This window comes from Etheostoma spectabile, chromosome 9, assembly GCF_008692095.1.
Source record: "Etheostoma spectabile isolate EspeVRDwgs_2016 chromosome 9, UIUC_Espe_1.0, whole genome shotgun sequence".
NCBI lineage: Eukaryota > Metazoa > Chordata > Actinopteri > Perciformes > Percidae > Etheostoma > Etheostoma spectabile.
In genome coordinates this window covers 24,320,302-24,338,993 of record NC_045741.1, presented here as the reverse complement: position 1 = coordinate 24,338,993, position 18,692 = coordinate 24,320,302, and the positions used below count along the sequence as shown (strand labels likewise).

The following is an 18,692-nucleotide window of genomic DNA, read 5'->3' as shown; positions in this document are numbered from 1 at the left end:
TGTGTTGAACTGATTAAGATATGTTTAAGCTACAGAGAGGCTTTAACTAGAGCCCTTCTAAAGTGGAGACTGGGAATCAGGGTTGGGCGATATGGCAAAAATATCATATCACAATTTTGTTTAGCCAGGATCACGATCCACAATCTTTTCATGATTCTTTTTTGTGTGTGTGGGTGTGTGTGGGGGGGTGTGTGGGTGGGTGTGTGGGGGGTGTGGGTGTGTGGGGGGTGTGGGTGGGTGGGTGGGTGCAAACATTTAAATGCTTACATTAACATAAAAGCCTAGTTAATCACATGAGTGTTTTCGGTTATTCTGGGTGATAAATGTCAGAGGTTTAAGTTGAGTGTAACGTTACAGGTGTCAGTTGTTCCAATCTAACATTTGAGGCATTACTGCTGTCAATCACGCAGTCCGCACCCACCCACACACAGTCTCGATGAGGTCTAATCAGCCAAACGAAGCTAAAACACCTGTGGGCCAGCACCATGGATCTCCAGGGGCTTTAACCCTGTCGTCATTGTTGCCACCTGAGGGATTTTGTGTCTACAGTTTTTGGAGCTACTTTTTGAGCAGACTTCAGCGTTTTCCCTTGAACTAGATGCAGCTCTTGAGCTCGCAGAGGACATGCTGTTTGTGCAAGCCGAGTGCACATTGGTCAGAATATGTGGAGGAACACAGTGTGCTTGCACAGACCTGTGTGACCAACCAACAAACCTATAAATGACAATTTTTGTCTTTTAAATGCATTTTTCTATTGTCCAGAAGGATGCCCCTTTGAGCCAAATGCTCTATCTCTAATGACAGGAATCCATTTTACACACTTGCTTACTTGTGTTTTAGGTCAGGGGTCTTCAACGTCTTTTAGGCCAGGGACCCCTAAGCTGAAAGAGAGAGCGAGTATTGGCACCCCCTACTGCATATATTGTATAAAATTGAATTGCATATAAACTGGGCAGATTGGAAACAAATCATTTATGCATCATGTTTTAACGATAAACATACATGTGGAAGGAACATTGACTCCTTAAGCTGGCTACCATAGTGGCTATTTACCTACAACAAGCTTATGTGCAATTTGTAAATACTTTTTTTTTTTTATTGCTAAGCCAATTTATCTTTGCATTATGCTACAATTTTGTAGCAGTTTCATATTAGTGTATATTTTCAGATTTATAACCTGGCAGTCCCCCTGCACTAACTCTGAGGACCCCCTAGGGGTCCCATACCGCTTGTTGAAGATCTCTGTTTTAGATAAACAGTGCAGTACCTGAATACATCATACAGTATACTGTACTAGGAAATATTTAAATATTACTGCACCAGTCTTATATAAGACATTGTATCCATATTATGAGATAATATAATAATGCTATCATGCTTTATATTGGTATTCCTGAAATATTCTGATGGCATGTATTTAAATTAGTACTACTTAATTTTTGTGCATATTACAGCAAGTACTCAACACCCCCTCTGTGTGACAAGCTAATTTTAAGCCCCATTGTCAGAAGAATCCATACACAGTATCCGTTGTCCTGCTTGTATTGTTTCTAATTAGTAATCAGTGGATGATTCCGGGTGTCATGACTCTGCCGGGAGACAGATGATGATTAACTCCCTTCGCTTTAGGAAAAAACTCAGAAGAAATTAGTCATTTTAACATCAAATGAACAATCAAAGAGCCCGCTAAAGTATTGTACCAGCTCTTTTGACAAAAAGATGGCCCTGCACACACGCTGAAAGGTTTGAATAGAGTGGCAGCATCATTCATACAAAATTACAATAATACATTTGAAGGGAATAGAAGAGGGAGTTACATTTGTGCTGTTCTTTAAAAAGTGTTGACATCACTTCAAACAGCATATTCATCCATCCATTCATGTTGTACCACTTATTGAGGAGAGAATATCTGCACAGGGAGGTGGCCATGAGCAGTGGGGGCAGATCTTTCTGAACAACAACCCCCCCCCCCCCCGCCCCCCGCCCCGCTCCCCACCGCCACATGTTTTACGTATGAAATGGAACTGACACTTTGCTGCAACACAAACAAATATATAAATTCACCTCTATTCACAGACAATGAGGCATATTTTCAGTTGCGATTGGGGGGTGCATTATGTCAGCAGGATCGTTTAAAAGGCATTACATTGTGTGTCTGCCCTGTTTCTCAAACCGCGGACCAAATCAACGTAGAGGAAATACTGCATGAGGCATCTCTTTGGAGTGGCCCAAACTGACTCCTTATAAAGCTAAAAGTGCATCAAGTGTCTGCACTGCTCACCAATAAATGGTGTTCACTTTTTTTTTATTAAAATAAAGAGGGTCAAGCATTCTTGACATTCCATTTGCAAGTGTATTTGAAATGTGTATTGGACCAATTGAAATTTATTTTAAAGTACTCTTCAAATGAAGTAATGAGAAAACCTGAAGTATTTATTTTATATAGATTATATATATATATATATATATATATATATATATATATATATAGTTTTGCTGGCTCATGGTCTGAAGCCCAGTTCAGACTAAAGATTCAGAACGAGACGAGCTGAAACTTGCATCTCCTGAATATCTGAATATCCTGCCAGTTTACACCAGGGGGACCAGACCAGAGGGTGTATCATCCTCCATAGCTACGAGTCTCTCTACTGCTTCTTACTTCCGACTCTTCATTGAGCCTCCGATAAAACCATTTCAACTAGAGGACGTGGTTTGTAACTTTAACGACTGACTTGCTATAAGTTGATTGGCTGTTAAAGACGTCCCTTACATCACGCCAGTCACCGGCATCTCCCTTAGAGATCGGGTGAGAAGCTCAGTCATCAGTGAGGAACTCTGAGTAGAGCCGCTGCTCCTTTGCGTCGAAAGGAGCCAGTTGAGGTGGTTTGGGGATCTGGTACGGATGCCCCTTGGGGGGACTTGACAAGCTGAATCGCAGGCAACACCCTCTGGAGAGCTAAGACGGCCAGTTCAGACTGCTGCAAGTTTTCTTGCAATGTTCTGAAACGATTTTGTCTCATCGTGAAGCTTTGGTCAGAACTAGGCCTGGGTGATCAGATACCCTCTAGGGAATTAACAAAGAAGCATACAACGTAATCCTAAAAGTAATCTTATGGGCTTTTTAGGGCCCTGACACACTAAACAGACAGCTGACCGTCTGCAGAAACTCCCCGAGTTGGCCGATGCAGACAGCAGCTGATTGGACAAACGCGTCACATGGGTCTGCTTACGCTGTAAAATTCAGAGCCAGACTATCATGGCGGCTCGTTGAGAACACCAGTGAGCTGTGTGTGAAACCAGAACTAACCGGATCAAATGTATACAATGTAAAAAAACAAAAAAAAAACACAAACCTTGGTTCAGACCTTCAGATGTGAAAAGGCCCTAACATTTTTAAATAAAAAAATAAAAAAATGTCCATGATAAGCTGTCATGACATTATTTCAACATTTGTTTTACACCTCTTGCTACACACAAACATCCTGGATTTTCTGTAAATGGGCCACCCATCTATTTTCCCTAATGTTCTCTTCATTAGGCATAGTGACAATGAGGCACACCATAAATAACCCATTCAGATAAACTGAACTATGTTTTAATATGCAATAAATAATATGTTAAGTTGGAGAGGGCAGCCTCTTTGTAATTAGAAAGAAGCTGTTTTCATACTCGTTGGTCATGCAGTGTCCAAGGCAACCTGGTGTCATCCAGGAATCTCGGCCAAAAGAAGCCTGTGCCAGTTGCCTGATGCTCTCTCTCACCCTGTGGAGAGAGACTAGCCACACACACACACACACACACACACACACACACACACACACACACACATACAGTATTCCTGCCAGTTGATTTCCCACTGCTGGCACGACTAGGTATTGTGGTTTTCTTTAGCAGCACAGTATTCATTTGTAATGTCCCTTGCTGTAATTGTTTGGCTCATACCTGCTGGGATAGAAATCCACCTTGAATAGTTCACTTCCAAAAACTCTTTCTTTAATAGGTGGGACAGGTGGTTCAACTTTGTTACAAAATGGCTCGGATACAAAAAGAAAAGTATAAACCCCCAGGTGGTGGATCTCATTTTTTTTCTTCTCATTTTTATGGCTGGAAGATTTGGGTAATGAAGTCATCAGCATGGGGATCATATAATGAGGCTCTTGGTAACACCACAAACAGACCAGATCTCAGTGGAATAAGATCATGCTGGTAGTGTGGTTCAATCAGCATGTAATGAACTAATTGATGTAATGGTGCCTGTGTGACCCCAGTCCTGAGCATCCTCACTCGGTTTTCCAGTGGTAGACAGACCAGTTCATGATCTGCAAAATCATGGGTTAACAGTTTTGTATACTAGGGTGTAAATCACACGTTTTATCACAATAAGATATTATATTGATTGTTTGGACAACCATATGTTGTCTACCAGAGAACTGATGAACTATTCCTTGCTGTTCACAAAAACACATGAAAAGGCAGTAATATCATTCTTACTTGGAGAAGATACTCTCCTCACCAGTTTCATATGCCATTAATCATTTGGTGTAATAAAGTGTATATGAAGACAAAAATACTACCATCCTGCTTCTTTCCCAACTAGATTGCAGTGTGAATATTTTCATTGTTACCCAGTACCTGCTAAGGATTTACAGATGTGAGCGTGTACTTCCTGATGATTGCAGGAAAGCGGGCTTTAGAAAATTATATTATAGTCGACTGAAATTTGCAAAGGCAGAATCATGAGCTAGCAAAGAAAAAGGGTGGTTGTTTCACATGTTTCACATTTACAGTTGCGGCAGGGAAATCAAATTGTATTGTATTACTCCTTGATGTCAAAGTTTTATATAATAGTACTTTTTAAACCTTTAAACTGTAGGAATAAAAAAGTAACTTGAACATTAATCAATGTTACAGGTTACTTAAATTCATTGAACTATGAAACATAAATAATGCACAACAACATAACAAGCGTTGAATGTGTAACATTAGGCTACCTCGAGGGTAGTGGAGCATGTTGTTAACAAATTCCATCAGTCGAGGGAGTCTGATGCCCTTCCCAGCATGCACTGGCTGAGAGGTGGCGCGCACCCTATGGGCAGGTTTCCAGTTCACCTGGCCTGCATGTTGTTAGACACACACAGATATGGCTTGCTTACTCACTAATTTAAAAGTTAGGATTTACATCAATATTTTACATACCCGATGGGGAAAAAGACCCATACAGTATGCAAGTTCTTATTAAAAGATAAAATGTAATTACAGAAAATGAGCTCCTCCATGTGCTTGATGAAAACCTGGGTATTGTTGCATCGTAGCACTAACAGTCAAAGTGTGACTTCTTAAGATTTCCCACCCTGACTACTGACATATATATATATATATATATATATATATATATCCTTTAGCTGCCTCTAATGAGGACACGAGGACAGACCTCGACGCCAACAAGGGAGCATGACAAGAAGTTCTCAAAGCACAGGACAGATACAGTGTGTACTGTATCCTTTTTGCTGCATAATCATAAAGTCCCCGCTTCACACTTGAGACGTATGCTCTGCCCTAGTTTACAGTATCTGGTGCAGTGAACAGTCCCGGGCTTTGACACTTGTTTTACTTTTACTTCAGTCTTGTTTTAACATACCACCAAATTTTGTCAAGTAATTGTTTATTTGGGGAGGATGTTCTGACTATTTCCTGTCTAACAATGGGCCATTTCCATCTTGAACTGCAGTGAAACGAGGAGAAAGAATTTAGGAAAGATAATAGAATAGTGGGAGTAAAATAAGTGTTCAAAACAGATGAAGTACTTTTCTGCGCAGTTAAAAAGGGCCGGAGAGCTGAAAAAGACAGGTTTTATCCGAGTCCTTGACTTCACATTTATATCAGACATAAGTGGTACAACTACAAAATCTAACGGGGGAAAAAACAAGAAAGAAAAGTAAAAAGGTAGTTTTTGTTAAGCAAGTTTTTACCAGTATCTTCTTCAACAACCCACCTAGAAATGTTTAAAATGTGCCATTCAGAAAAAGCATAATTCCATGCAGGGGAAACATTAGTAATGTATGCCTGCACTCTGCAAGTACAGCATGTGGTGATCAGGGGTAGACAACATAGTGTCATCCATAACATTCTCAAAAATTCATTACTAACGCCTTATTTGCTAGGAGACAGCAAGGTCAGTGGAATTAGCCCCCACTCTCTTTCACAGAAATTAAAAACTGCAGGCGGCACAGAGCGGTGCTGTCCTCGGGGCGGGTGGCTTCTAACAGGCTGCTTCACATCTCAGCTCTGGGTTCCTTCCTGAGCCATTACTCAACCCGGCCACAGTCTGATTTGTATTCTGCTCATTTAAAACATTAAGTAAACTGTGGCAGAATAATTCCTCACATATCAGAGTCGACATTTAGCCACGTGCAGATTTCCAATAATGAGTAACGTCCCCATTTTGTCCCACATGATTAAAAAATGGATGGGGAAATATTCAATTAGAAGAGTAAATCTGTTCAGCGTGACCCAACTTAACATTGATTAGACAGGAGAGAATGATGAATGGTGGAATTAGATAGGTTTCCCTTTCCACACGGTATCTTTTAATAGTAAAGTCACATAAGGCAGAAAGAGTTTTGCATTGACAAAAAAATTAGAAAACTCTAAATGGAGGATAATCTTTTAAGTGTGTGTGTGTGTGTGTGGTGTGTGTGTGTGTGTGTGTGTGTGTGTGTGTGTGTGTGTGTGTGTGGTGTGTGTGTGTTGTGTGTGTTGTGTGTGTGTGTGTGTGTGTGTGTGTGTGACAAGCATAGTGTGTGTGCGCTGTGCTAAGCCTAGAATATTTTACTAATGTTCTGTTAAAAAACATAAAAATGCTGCGTTATTGACTTTAGAGGTTTTTGTTGGTCAATGCGCGGTCACTTCACCCTGTTCAGAAAGCCCCTGAACACACCCCTGTAAGAACCAGCATGCCCAGAATGCACCTGAACACATCCCTGTAAGACCAGCACGCCGAAGCCCCTGAACACACCTCCCTGTAAGAACCAGCACGCCCAGAATGCACCTGACACCACCTCCTGTAAGACCAGCACGCCCAGAATGCACCTGAACACACCTCCCTGTAAGACCAGCACGCCCAGATGCTCCTGAACACACCTCCCTGTAAGACAGCACGCCAGAATGCACCTGAACACACCTCCCTGTAGAGACCAGCACGCCAGAACGCCCGACACACCTCTGTAAGACCAGCACGCCCAGAATGCACCTGAACACACCTCCCTGTAAGACCAGCACGCTTTACGCCGAGCTGCGCCGGGTGCGAGACTCTAGGACTCTAAGTGCGGAACTCTCTTTATATAACGGAGTTATATAACATTATATAAAGGGGTGTGGTTTCAGTGGTGATTGACAGTCCATGAATGAGACAAGTCAGGTGGACAGTTAATATTTTACACTATGTTCAGAAGATAATTACGTCTTCTGAAGAGTCCATCATGTTGTTTAAATGCTCCGTGTCACCCAGGAGAGGACACACACTTCATTTACATGTGGAAATCTAATGTTTTCACATCACATAGGATGAACTAAGGCATTAAGATGCGAGAGGAAAGATTCCCCGCGTTATTTACTTTTTAGTTTTAGTTTTAACACCAACAAGCAGTTTGGGTTAGGTTTGGTGAGGTTGTGGAAAAAACTTTATATTTAAATTAAAATCAAACTTGAAATAAGGCATTATAAATAGTTTTTATAAGGGACTCTTAGCCACATGCCATAACCGTCCAACAACTGCAGGGTAAATCCAGACAGCTAGCTAGACTATCTGTCCAATCTGAGGACTATGGTTACCTGGTCCTCAGATCTCTGCAGGGTAAATCCAGACAGCTAGCTAGACTATCTGTCCAATCTGAGGACTATGGTTACCTGGTCCTCAGGTCTCTGCAGGGTAAATCCAGACAGCTAGCTAGACTATCTGTCCAATCTGAGTTTTCTGTTGACGACTAAAACTACTTCTGAACGTACACATGTTCCACCAAAACCACTTCCTTCTTGAGACTATTTAGCAGAGGCCCCGTGGATCCGACTGACGCAAGACGATTGTGATTGGTTTAAAGAAATGCCAATAAACCAGAGCAGGTTTTTCTCCCTTCCCAGAATGCTATGTGAACTAGCCAGACCATCCTGCACAGCTCTGTGGAGGTATGTTACATAGTCCGAGTTGAACTGCCAATCAGGGCGCTCAGTGGGAATGACAGAGGAACCATTCTCCCTATTACAAATCAGTGGAACATCAAAGTAGTTTTGAAACTGTTATTTTAGGAAAAATAGTTGAGCAGTGTTGCTTTAAGAATATGTCAGGTCTGCATGTCTAAGGACATCATTTGTTCTGTACTTCAGTTTGAAGTGCAGTAACTTTGATTTTACTGCGAGGATATATAGTACCTCTAGAAGAGCAAGCTTGATATAGCAGCTCATCTGAGGCAGTTGGGTGAAAGACTCATTTTCTTTACAGCCTGCCTGCTGCAGTGGCTGAAAGCATATGGAAGCAGCGGGGAGGGGAAGTGAGCTTGATACTCTTTCAGCATAGGCCCAATTATACCTTCTAATTTGAAATTATATAAGAGATTACAAAACTGGAAATGCTGGTGTTATATGAGATTCACCTCTCAGCCTCCATCTGCATCTCACTATGTCCAGATGTGATTGCTTCAGCTTATATTAGTTATATTTATTTGATTTGCAGCACTTTTCCTCCACTGGTCATTAAATCCTGGATAATGTTCAATTTCTTTTAAACCCCCTGAGCTGCACACAATTGAAGGTCATGAGCACCCAGTGGTTCTCTTGATTACAGCCTTCATTCTAATTGGTGAGCTATTCAAACTGTTGCAGAGACTGGGTAAAAGGTCAAATGCATTTCAGGCAGTGGCAGCAGTAGGAAAATGTGTGGGCTGATGGAGGAGGGCAGACTATCTGTATTACCCTAAGATCTCAACTGCTGCCCCACTGGGCACAGCAGCATCACTGTCAAGTCAGTTAGATGACAAAGTAGGGACTGTCAGTAAGACAGCAGACGCGGCTCTTTTAATCACAAGCAAGAGTGCTGTGGGTGTATATGCTATAATCCAACTCAGTGTGGAACATTTTGGACAACTTTTGCCAGCTGTTTCTACTGAAATGAGCCCCGATTAAATTAGATAACAGTATTGAACACCTTGTGCAAACATGAATAAATAAAAGGCATACTATTGCTACTATCAGTGCAGGTACAGTGTATTAACGGGGCGAATTGAATGACAAAAAAATAGTGGCTTAATGTAAGATTAGGCTATTGGCCAGTGTGTGTGTATGTATGTATGTATGTATGTATGTGTGTATATATATATATATACACAGTATTTATTTTTCCAAATCACTTTTTTGCGAGAAATATTGATATTACCCCAAATAACTTCTGACACTAATCCAGCATTAGTTTTGTTTTACCTTTCCACAACAGAGTCATTTCATGGTATTTGACAGAAGTAGCTTCTGTGCTAACTGGCAGGTCCACAAGAGCAACACACTCTGGAGATGTAGGAAGCACACATTACCTTTTACTCTAAAGGGGATTGCATGATACCAGAGAAAAATCATGCGTCTGCATCAACTACACCTGGATGTGTGTTGAGAATGTGCATTTACTTCTGGGAATGTATGCGACCAACATGTATTGGCTTTTCACTGTTTACTCCGCACATCAAGGTGCTAAAATCCATGAAGCCCCATGGGAGCTGACCCACGTGAGGGTATACCAACAGCAAAGTGGTCTCCATCAGATAGAACCAAAGCAAGTTCATCTCTGCAACGGCAGTCTAGTGGATGGTATCATTTTGACTTGACGTCATGCTTCCTGACTGAATGACATACTGGTTTGGTGCCTTGCTCAAGAGCACCTGGCAGTGCCCAGGAGGTGAAGTGGCATAGACATGATATAGACATCATGCATTTTTAACAAGACGCTAAATGGGATCTTGAAACCATTATCTGGTATCTTGGTTAGCAGTGTTTCAAGGCGAGGATTTAACACATGACAGAGAACAATATAGGTGGGCTTTATAGCATTGTTATGTATATGTATATGCATATGTATTTATGTACCTGGAGCCGGTTAGCCTAGCTTAGCTTAGCACAGCATAAAGACACCAGCCGTGACGTGCATTTCTCTGCGGGGGTTACAAAGCAATGCTTCTCCACTCAACTCAACAAAGCAGCTCTCTCTCTTTTCTCTCCTTATCTCCCCGTGTGTGTGTGTGTGTGTGTGTGTGTGTGTGCGTGTGCGTGTGCGTGTGCGTGTGCGTGTGCGTGTGCGTGTGCGTGCTTTATTTAACACTTATTAGTTGAAATATCTAAAAATCTACTCAATGGTTTGGTACCAAATGTTGCGCATGGTTCCCAGACGATGTATGCTACTGATTTCCTATCCTCCGACTTTTCCTCTAACACTATCATGAGGCTTTTGTGAAATGTTTTAAGTCAAAGTCAAAGCCCTTTTATTGGTCTCCCTAAGGAGAAATTTGTTTTGGACATTGATTAATTTACTTAGCTGCAAGAGTTACAGACACAACTACAAGCACAGGGCTAAAACCCCTAACCCTTTTAATAACTTTTGAAAGTATATCCATAACATACAGTACATCCATTTGCTATGCATTTGTATGTCTCTTTCAAGATGAATTAAAATCCTTTTGGTGATCCCTTAACTTTTCATATTGCACCCATCAAGTCAAATTTTCCGTTTGTCCAATACTTTGGTCAATGACCAAACGTACCGGCTGCTCCCAGCTGAGCAGACGGGGGAGTGTGGTGTCAGCACAACGGTGAGTTAAGCAAATCAGGAGGGGAGCCAGGTGAGGTCTGTGCTCCACATACGGGCCAGGTGAAATGAGAAACGCTCCCGCTGGCGAAAGTGATGGATGATAGATGGTGCCCAGAGATGTGTTGCTGAAACACATAATCCCATTATATTTATATTCTGTGTTGTTTAAAAAGAAAATCAATACAGGTGAAGCTGCTCCTTTTGCTGAGGACACAGAACGGCACTATTGATGTTTCTGAAATGACATGGCATCAACTGATACAGCGCTAACACATCCACCTACATGTCTTTTGTTTTTCCCTTTTAGGAATACCAAATAGACATCATCTTTGCCCAGACGTGGACAGACAGTCGTCTCAGATACAACAGCACAATGAAAAAATTGACTTTGAACAGCAATATGGTTGGACTTATTTGGCTACCAGATACCATCTTCAGAAACTCCAAGAGTGCCGATTCCCACTGGATTACAGTGCCTAACCAGCTGCTCCGAATATGGAACGATGGGAAGATACTTTACACCTTAAGGTAAACAGAAAGGGTTTTATTTGGTCCCTTTATTCCTGGTGAAGTCAAACAATCATTTAGAATGGAGGACTTAAGAAATCCAACACAAAGTCAAAATGCAGAAAGAATATTTGGGGAGAATAGTCTGGATATGTTTAGTAGCTGAATAAACTGGAAGGAAGTTAAGAAGTTAATAAGGCATTAATATTTACCTCATACAGTTTTTTTTTTTTAAATGTATACATTGTATTTAGTGCAGGAGCTTTGATGTTCTAGGCTTGGCGCGGTAGCCAGTGTTTCATGGTGGTCGGGCAAAGATTACTTAATACATTAGTTAATTTTTCACATAACAGCACCCACTTAAATGTGTGTATCATAGTCGGATGACGGACGTTAGAATTATAAATTAAAAGTGTCTGCTGTGTTTTAGGGAAGCACCAAATGTTTGGCAACCCAAATTGTTCACCCATTAAATTTATTAAAAGTGAAAAGGCCAAAGACATTTTACCAAACAATTCCGTTTTTAATGACGTGATGAAATAGCAACCCAACCCAACTCCCTACGGACTGAGCTACTGCCCCCCCCCCCCAATACAGCAAACAAGTCGGCAGTGTGTAATTACGGATGAGCTCCACCCAGACCGGGGCAGTATTAACAACGGATGGAGGCACCGTGACCGCGGTGGAGTTGGTCTAATGTTTTTGCGCATGTTACATTCAACAGCTCCTTGTCAAAGACTCGATTTCCCCCAGTTTCAGGGTGTGTTGGAGAGCAAGTTAAGACAGACATTTCACGGTTATTTTTAACTCAAAGTCACCAAAAATGACGATGCAGTTAAGAGAGCAAAGAACTGAATGTCTGTCCAACGCGCCGGTCCCAATAGACAGACTTAGGGACCGTCGTAAAATTGCAATATCAGCTATTTTAATCTTTAATACCTTTTCTGCTGTTCAACATAGAAATCTCAAACCACTTGCATTATAGAGAGGGAGAGCCATTAAACATTTCACACTTAAATAATAACAATAAATAAAGACAATTAAGAAATAAAGGTATAGTTACCAATAAAAATGGTAGTCTCAACATGTTTCTCATTTCTGAATATATTGACATCAAACCACCTGTAATTTGTCTCAGACATCTTCTCACAACTTTCACAGCTGGTAGTTTGTGAATATAATACGTTGAAAATACCTTATCAATATCCCTGATCTGTTGCTATTAAATGCATATTTAAAGGTCATCATTTTAATAGGTTTGTCATCCATGAATAAATTGACATCAAACCACGTCTATTATGTCTCAGACATCCTCTTACAACTTTGACAGCTAGTTTGTGAAAAGGTTTTTAGCAAATCCCTCTCATCAGTGACCTATTGTCTATAAACTGGATATTTAAAGGCTTTATAGGTTTCTCATTTCTGAATATACTGACATCTTGAAACTTGACATTTTCCTCTCTCTTTTCCAGCGTCACTCGTATCCTACGCGACTCTCCATCCCCGCTCCACACACTCATCGACGTCACTCGCCAGCGCGCCTCCCGACTCTCGCTCGATCTTACGCTGCTCTCGTAACGAGAGACGACGTGCATGTGAGACGCAGAGAAGCTACTTCTCTTAAAGACGAACCTGAAGAAGTACGCTTATGTCTAGGACGATTATTCATCTGTTGCGGGTCCATCCATTTTTGCTGTAGGCTTACAGAGTAACATTTAGTTTTAGTTTCAGCAGACAGTTATAGGCCTAATATAGTGGGGTTCAAAGGATGGATGAATAAATCAATTTTATTTTACTAATTAATTTAAGCTGTATTAGGCTTTGTTGGTATAATGTCTGCTGAAATGTTAAAAAAGCAGTAGTATTATTGTAGTGCTGTGATGAAGAAATGGGCAAAATGAAAGGATATTCAGCCAAGTTCATTATTTGTTTTCTTATCCCTACTCGCCGTAAAGGGACTTGAACCTGCGACCCATCCGGTACAGACTAGGCCCCCCCCAACCCCTCCAAAAGAAAACATACGCAGGAATGGAATAACTCCTAGGACATGGACAACAAAAACTACAATATTTTTGAAAAGCTTTAGGTTTATGACCAGAGCTGCAATTCCTTTCATTATTGATTAATCTGACAAGATGTTTCTCAGGTAATCAAATTAACTCGTCAAATTATTTTCTAAAAAAATCCTCACCACAGTTTCTAAAGCTTTATGTTACAATTGGTATCTTTCACACCCACAGATATTCAGGTCACAATGATAGAAATTACAGATAAGCAGCAAATCCTCACATTTCAGAAGGTGGCACCAGTCTTGAAAAATGAGTCATAAATTATCAAAATATTTGCTGTCCATTAACTTACTGGTCATTGTTTAAAGTCTGTTAGTTTTCCTAAGTTCCAGTTTGCACAAAATGCTTTAAATCATACTGTATACCACTCTGCTATAAAGATGATTTGTTACATAGTTTTTACTGAACACTATGGAGTTGGGACACAGCGACAGGCTAATATGATCTGGAGGGATTTTGGGACTTCTGAGTTCCTGAACATTTACTTACAGTAATATATATAGTGATTTATGTAGCCTATTATCTGGAAGCTGTATCATTTTTAATATGATGATAATTGCATCCCTGAGTTGCCATCTTCTCTGTGCACTGTGAGCACGTAGACTTCCCAAGGGGGGGGGCTATATCAGGTTTATCAATCAATCAGTTTATGTTTTAGCAGACTTTAGCAGTTTTACTCAATAAGAAATATATGCAAAACAATTTGTGATGCAAACATTTCTTAAAAAGAGCAGTGCAAAAGCAATGAGCTCCGCTCATTACCAATTTTTAGTGCAAATCGCCTGCTTGAGCTTTAGGACCCATTTACTAAAGCAGCCACCCTAGTGCCCTAAAGCCCTCTTTGTAACCGGACCACTCGACATGAATATGAACTGCTCCTTCATGATATCATCTCTGGACTGGCCTCAATCTTTTTGATAATTTCTTTATGTATGACACATCTCCAGACGTTTGATTTTAAGGACTTTTCTGTGTTTTAGTACTATAGTGTAGATGTAGTGGAGCTAGGGCTGTTAATGATTAACAGTTTAACCCTTAAAAGACAGTATGAATTTTGACCCATTAGTACTGTCAGTTGAACAGTTAAAACTATATTATAAAAAAACAATGATTTAAAAAAGCTTTTTCCCATTATAAAAACAAGGCTATACAATTCATTGCTAGTTAACTTTGTACTAGTTGTACTTTTCTAAATAGCAAATATTCAAAATGTGTATTTGATCATGTTTTACCAGGTAAAAAAAGTCCCAAAACATGGTGTCCTTGCATATGGACGAGCGGAGACAGGGTCAGACATACACGTCGCCGACCGCTGTGGACGTCTTTCTGTCCCGCAAACCGTTCCAGAAAAGTGTCCACATGTGTCCACATCAACGGGACAACTCTGCAGCTGTCCACGGACACAGAGTGTGGACCGTATGTCCACATGGACGGCCCTCCTTGGACTACTTGTCGGTTAGCGGTTAATGATCGGTTAATGAGGGTCGGCTGCTGGTCAGAAAAAAAACCCTTTTAATATCTGATATCAGTCTCTAAAACAGTGTTGGGGAAATGTAATAATATAAGCGGAGCTAGTACATTTCCGCAAGAACCAGAGCCAGTCGGGTCCCACACAGCGCCCGGCGAGCTGCTCTGTTCATATTGACTTTTTGGGTTGCAAACTTTGAGCAGTAATATCCGTTGATGAGCGAGAAAGACAATGAAATGTCATTTGGTATTAATTGTGCATTGGCTCGGCCGCAGTAAACAAAGATGACATTTTGTGATATCCATGCCTCTCCCACATGCATTCCATTGCCCCCGTTCCACGCTTTAATGAGCTTTAAAGATCACACCAGAATGACAGTACACAGGTTCTTTTCTCTACTTTCTTCTTTTTTTCTGTCACATGTGTCTGTAATGTGTATGTTTTCACTTAATGTGGATTTTATCACACACTTTCTGTAGGGGATGGTTTGGGTTGTTTTCTCAGTCAGCTGGGTTGTATTTATATTTTGGATTTATTAAAGCACTCCGGCTGATCGGCCAGTCTATTTCATCATGCTTAAAGAGGTCAAGGAACTCTTAATGCTTCCTGTATCCCCTGTTCCCATTGAGATAAGAAATGTAACTTGCGTTCTTTAGCTGTTTTATAATTGAAGGTCAACAACATATTTGCTGCATAATTACATCCACAGGATGGTCGAGTCTTTAGGGGACAGTTGGCCTTTGGCTACATCCCAGACAGATCCCATCACATGATAATTGCAGTGAGCAGTTTTCTAACAGTTTTGTTGATACATCGTCATCCTTTAGTTACATATGGTAGCAGAGCAGTTTGAAGAATAAAGTTAAACAATGTCACGTTGTCTCTCCACAACAAGGCTTAGGGCACTTTCACTGTGGCATTTTTCCTTTGGTTCATTTTGCCTTCAGACTGCACTTTGTCAAATGCAGCAAACATTGTAAGCAAATGTCACGTGGTCGGAATATCTGAGTGAAACTCGTCGACACTTCTGCTCTCAGAAATAATAGAGCAACACCAAATTTATAACATCTTGGGTTTTCTGGTTCTGCTTTAGTGTTACTAATATTTTAGAAGAAGGCGAACAATGTGAGCAGCTGACAGACAGGAAGCCAAGGAGAGGACGGCCCTGATGAGAGATGATGTCACACAGACCACCAGCGATTTATTGTCAGAATAGTTTATGGATCTGAAAGTTATCATCACTTGAATCATATATAAGTCTGTGAATTATGTGCAAGGTTGAAATTGCAAGCTAGTAAATGCTCTGTTTTTGGTTCACTTCCCTTATTTTGGTCGCAATGCATTCTCACCTAAAGCGAACCGAACTCTAGAGAAACCGAGACCGCGGAGCACGGTTCGTTTATTTGGTCCGCGCCAGAGTTGGAATGAGCTTTCACACCGTCCCATCCAGGGTTCGTTTCAAACCAACCAAGCACCTCAGGTGTGAAGGTCATTTCAGTCCAAGTCCACAGAGTGAGTACAGCGAGTCCCTCGTCACGGTCTTTTATGAGTTTTGTGAATTACAGGCCGCTGAAGGCCGTCATTACCTGGTTGCCAATGGAGGACAGTATAAGTCATGAAAGTCCACTTTTAACTTTTCAATTAAGATTATTGCTCACATAAATGTCCTATGTCATTTAATACAAGCTTACAGTGAGAACTTGTTTAGATAAGATGTGTGTGTACTAAGAAAGTATAACATATTGTCCAAATGCAGTCATTTTAGGATATTAATATACGTTATACTAAGGCTGCAAGTCACTATTATTTCCTGATTGATCAATGAACTGTTTGGGCCGTTCATTAGAATGTCTGCAAATAGTAAAAAAGTTTCCCAACATTTTTCCCCAAAGTCTGAAGATGTCATCATATAAACAAAGAAAAGCAGCAAACCAGAGAATGTTGGCTTTAAAAAGGACTTCAAGAATAATAATTATTAGGACTTTCTTCAGGCATCGTTCTGTTTACATTCACGGTTTCTGAGCAAAACACATGTGTTCTTGAGACCTGACAAACATGTTGAATTAAATATATACAGTATATATATTTATTTTAATTGTAGACCTGCATTGTTTACATCGGAGTTTGCAGCCATTGCAGTCATTTTCTCTGTTTTTCTCTGGCGCATGCTTCTTATCTTGGTAAATTACTGTCGATCAGTAGTAATAGTAATAGTCATAGTCATAGTAGTTAATGGACTAGTGGTTTCAACCCTGATTTATACTGTGCGCCACTTAGAGCTAAAACCTGATTGTGTGTTTTGAAGAATCGGATGAAAACTGTGTGAAAGGTCAAATTGTTGACTTTGGTATTTTTTGTCTGGTTCTGAAAAACTAATTCCTTGACTACAAATGGCCTTAAGGGGAATTCAATAAGCAATTTATAGGACAAAAGCTGTAAAGGGCAGATTCCTCGTCCACCTCTGCCCCTGTAGGACATGAACTGTAGCGTGGTGTGTGGTGATTTATAAATGTGTCCCAGTCTCCACTCATAGCTGTCTCACACTAAGTGATTATGGTCATGAATCCCTACTGTACACTGTAGGCTGATGTCTACAATAGTTAAAATTTGCCATCCCACTTGAGGTTGAAAGATCTTATTTTTTATCAAAATTGCACAAATGCATTCATGCTCACATTCTTTTCTCCTTTAAAAAAAAAAATGATCGAAGGAACAAATGACTTGTATAGATGTGAGGACATAATGTGAAAGTCTAATAAAAAAAATGTATCGATGTGATGTGTTTTCACATGAAATCCTTTACTGCAGTACTACGAGAGATGTATCACAAACTGATTCTATGGTTTTCTTTCAGACTGACAATAAACGCAGAATGCCAGCTGCAGCTGCACAACTTTCCAATGGACGAACACTCCTGTCCGCTCGTCTTCTCCAGCTGTGAGTACACCCTGCTCCATGTAGTGCTCTCTCTAGGGCCACAGGTACCCAGTAGGAACAAATCTAATATATGTTTTGGAGTATCTTTTGCAACAAAGTACCCCATTTTGTCTTGTGTGTCTCAGGTGAAAATGTTAGATTTATTTATTTATTCCCACACAGCCAGTAGTCACTGAACATGAGCTCATGTTGTCCACCATTGACGTCACACCCGGGTTCAACTGCTTATGTGTGAAAAATGCTTTTAGAAGTGTTTGTCATAAACACATTGATTTTTTTTTTTTTTCCCCATCTGGAAAGGTAGTGGTGAAGGGCAATTGTGGCCAAGGGACTGAAGGCCAATTCAAAAGCATTCCAGTGTCACACCATAGCCCCTCGGAGCTGGGTGTAATGGGTTAGACATTACGTGAGTCAAATGCACTAGCAGGACAAAGGAGGGTCTTCCATCAAGACATTGGAAAGTCAAACAAATGACCACAAAGAGAAGCAAATGACCACAAAGAGAAGCAAATGACCACAAAGAGAAGCAAATGACCACAAAGAGAAGCAAATGACCACAAAGAGAAGCAAATGTTGGGCTGGGCAATACATCGATATTATATGGATAGAGATGTAGGAGGCTAGATATCGTCTTAAACTTTTGATATCGTAAAATGACAAGTGTCTTTTCCTGGTTTTAAAGGCTTCATTGCAATACAGAGATTATTACATATGCATATTATTTGTCTTTAAACACTTAGTCATTTAGCCACGTTACTGGTGATTATCTATCACAAATCTCATTGTGTAAATATTTAGTTGAAAGCACCGTTTGTCAGCCGTACGATGTCTTTGTAATATCGATATCGAAGTATTTGGTCAAAAATATCGT

General features: G+C 40.5%; 1 protein-coding gene across 1 annotated transcript in view; it reads left to right on the top strand.

Moving 5' to 3' along the window:
* gabrg3 (gamma-aminobutyric acid type A receptor subunit gamma3) overlaps positions 1-18,692 on the top strand; it is a 52,673-nt gene that overhangs the window by 16,796 nt on the left and 17,185 nt on the right. The window contains exons 4-5 of the mRNA XM_032526767.1: positions 11,148-11,368; positions 17,739-17,821. Coding sequence (XP_032382658.1) covers positions 11,148-11,368; positions 17,739-17,821 — 304 coding nt within the window. The remainder of the gene's footprint in view (positions 1-11,147; positions 11,369-17,738; positions 17,822-18,692) is intronic.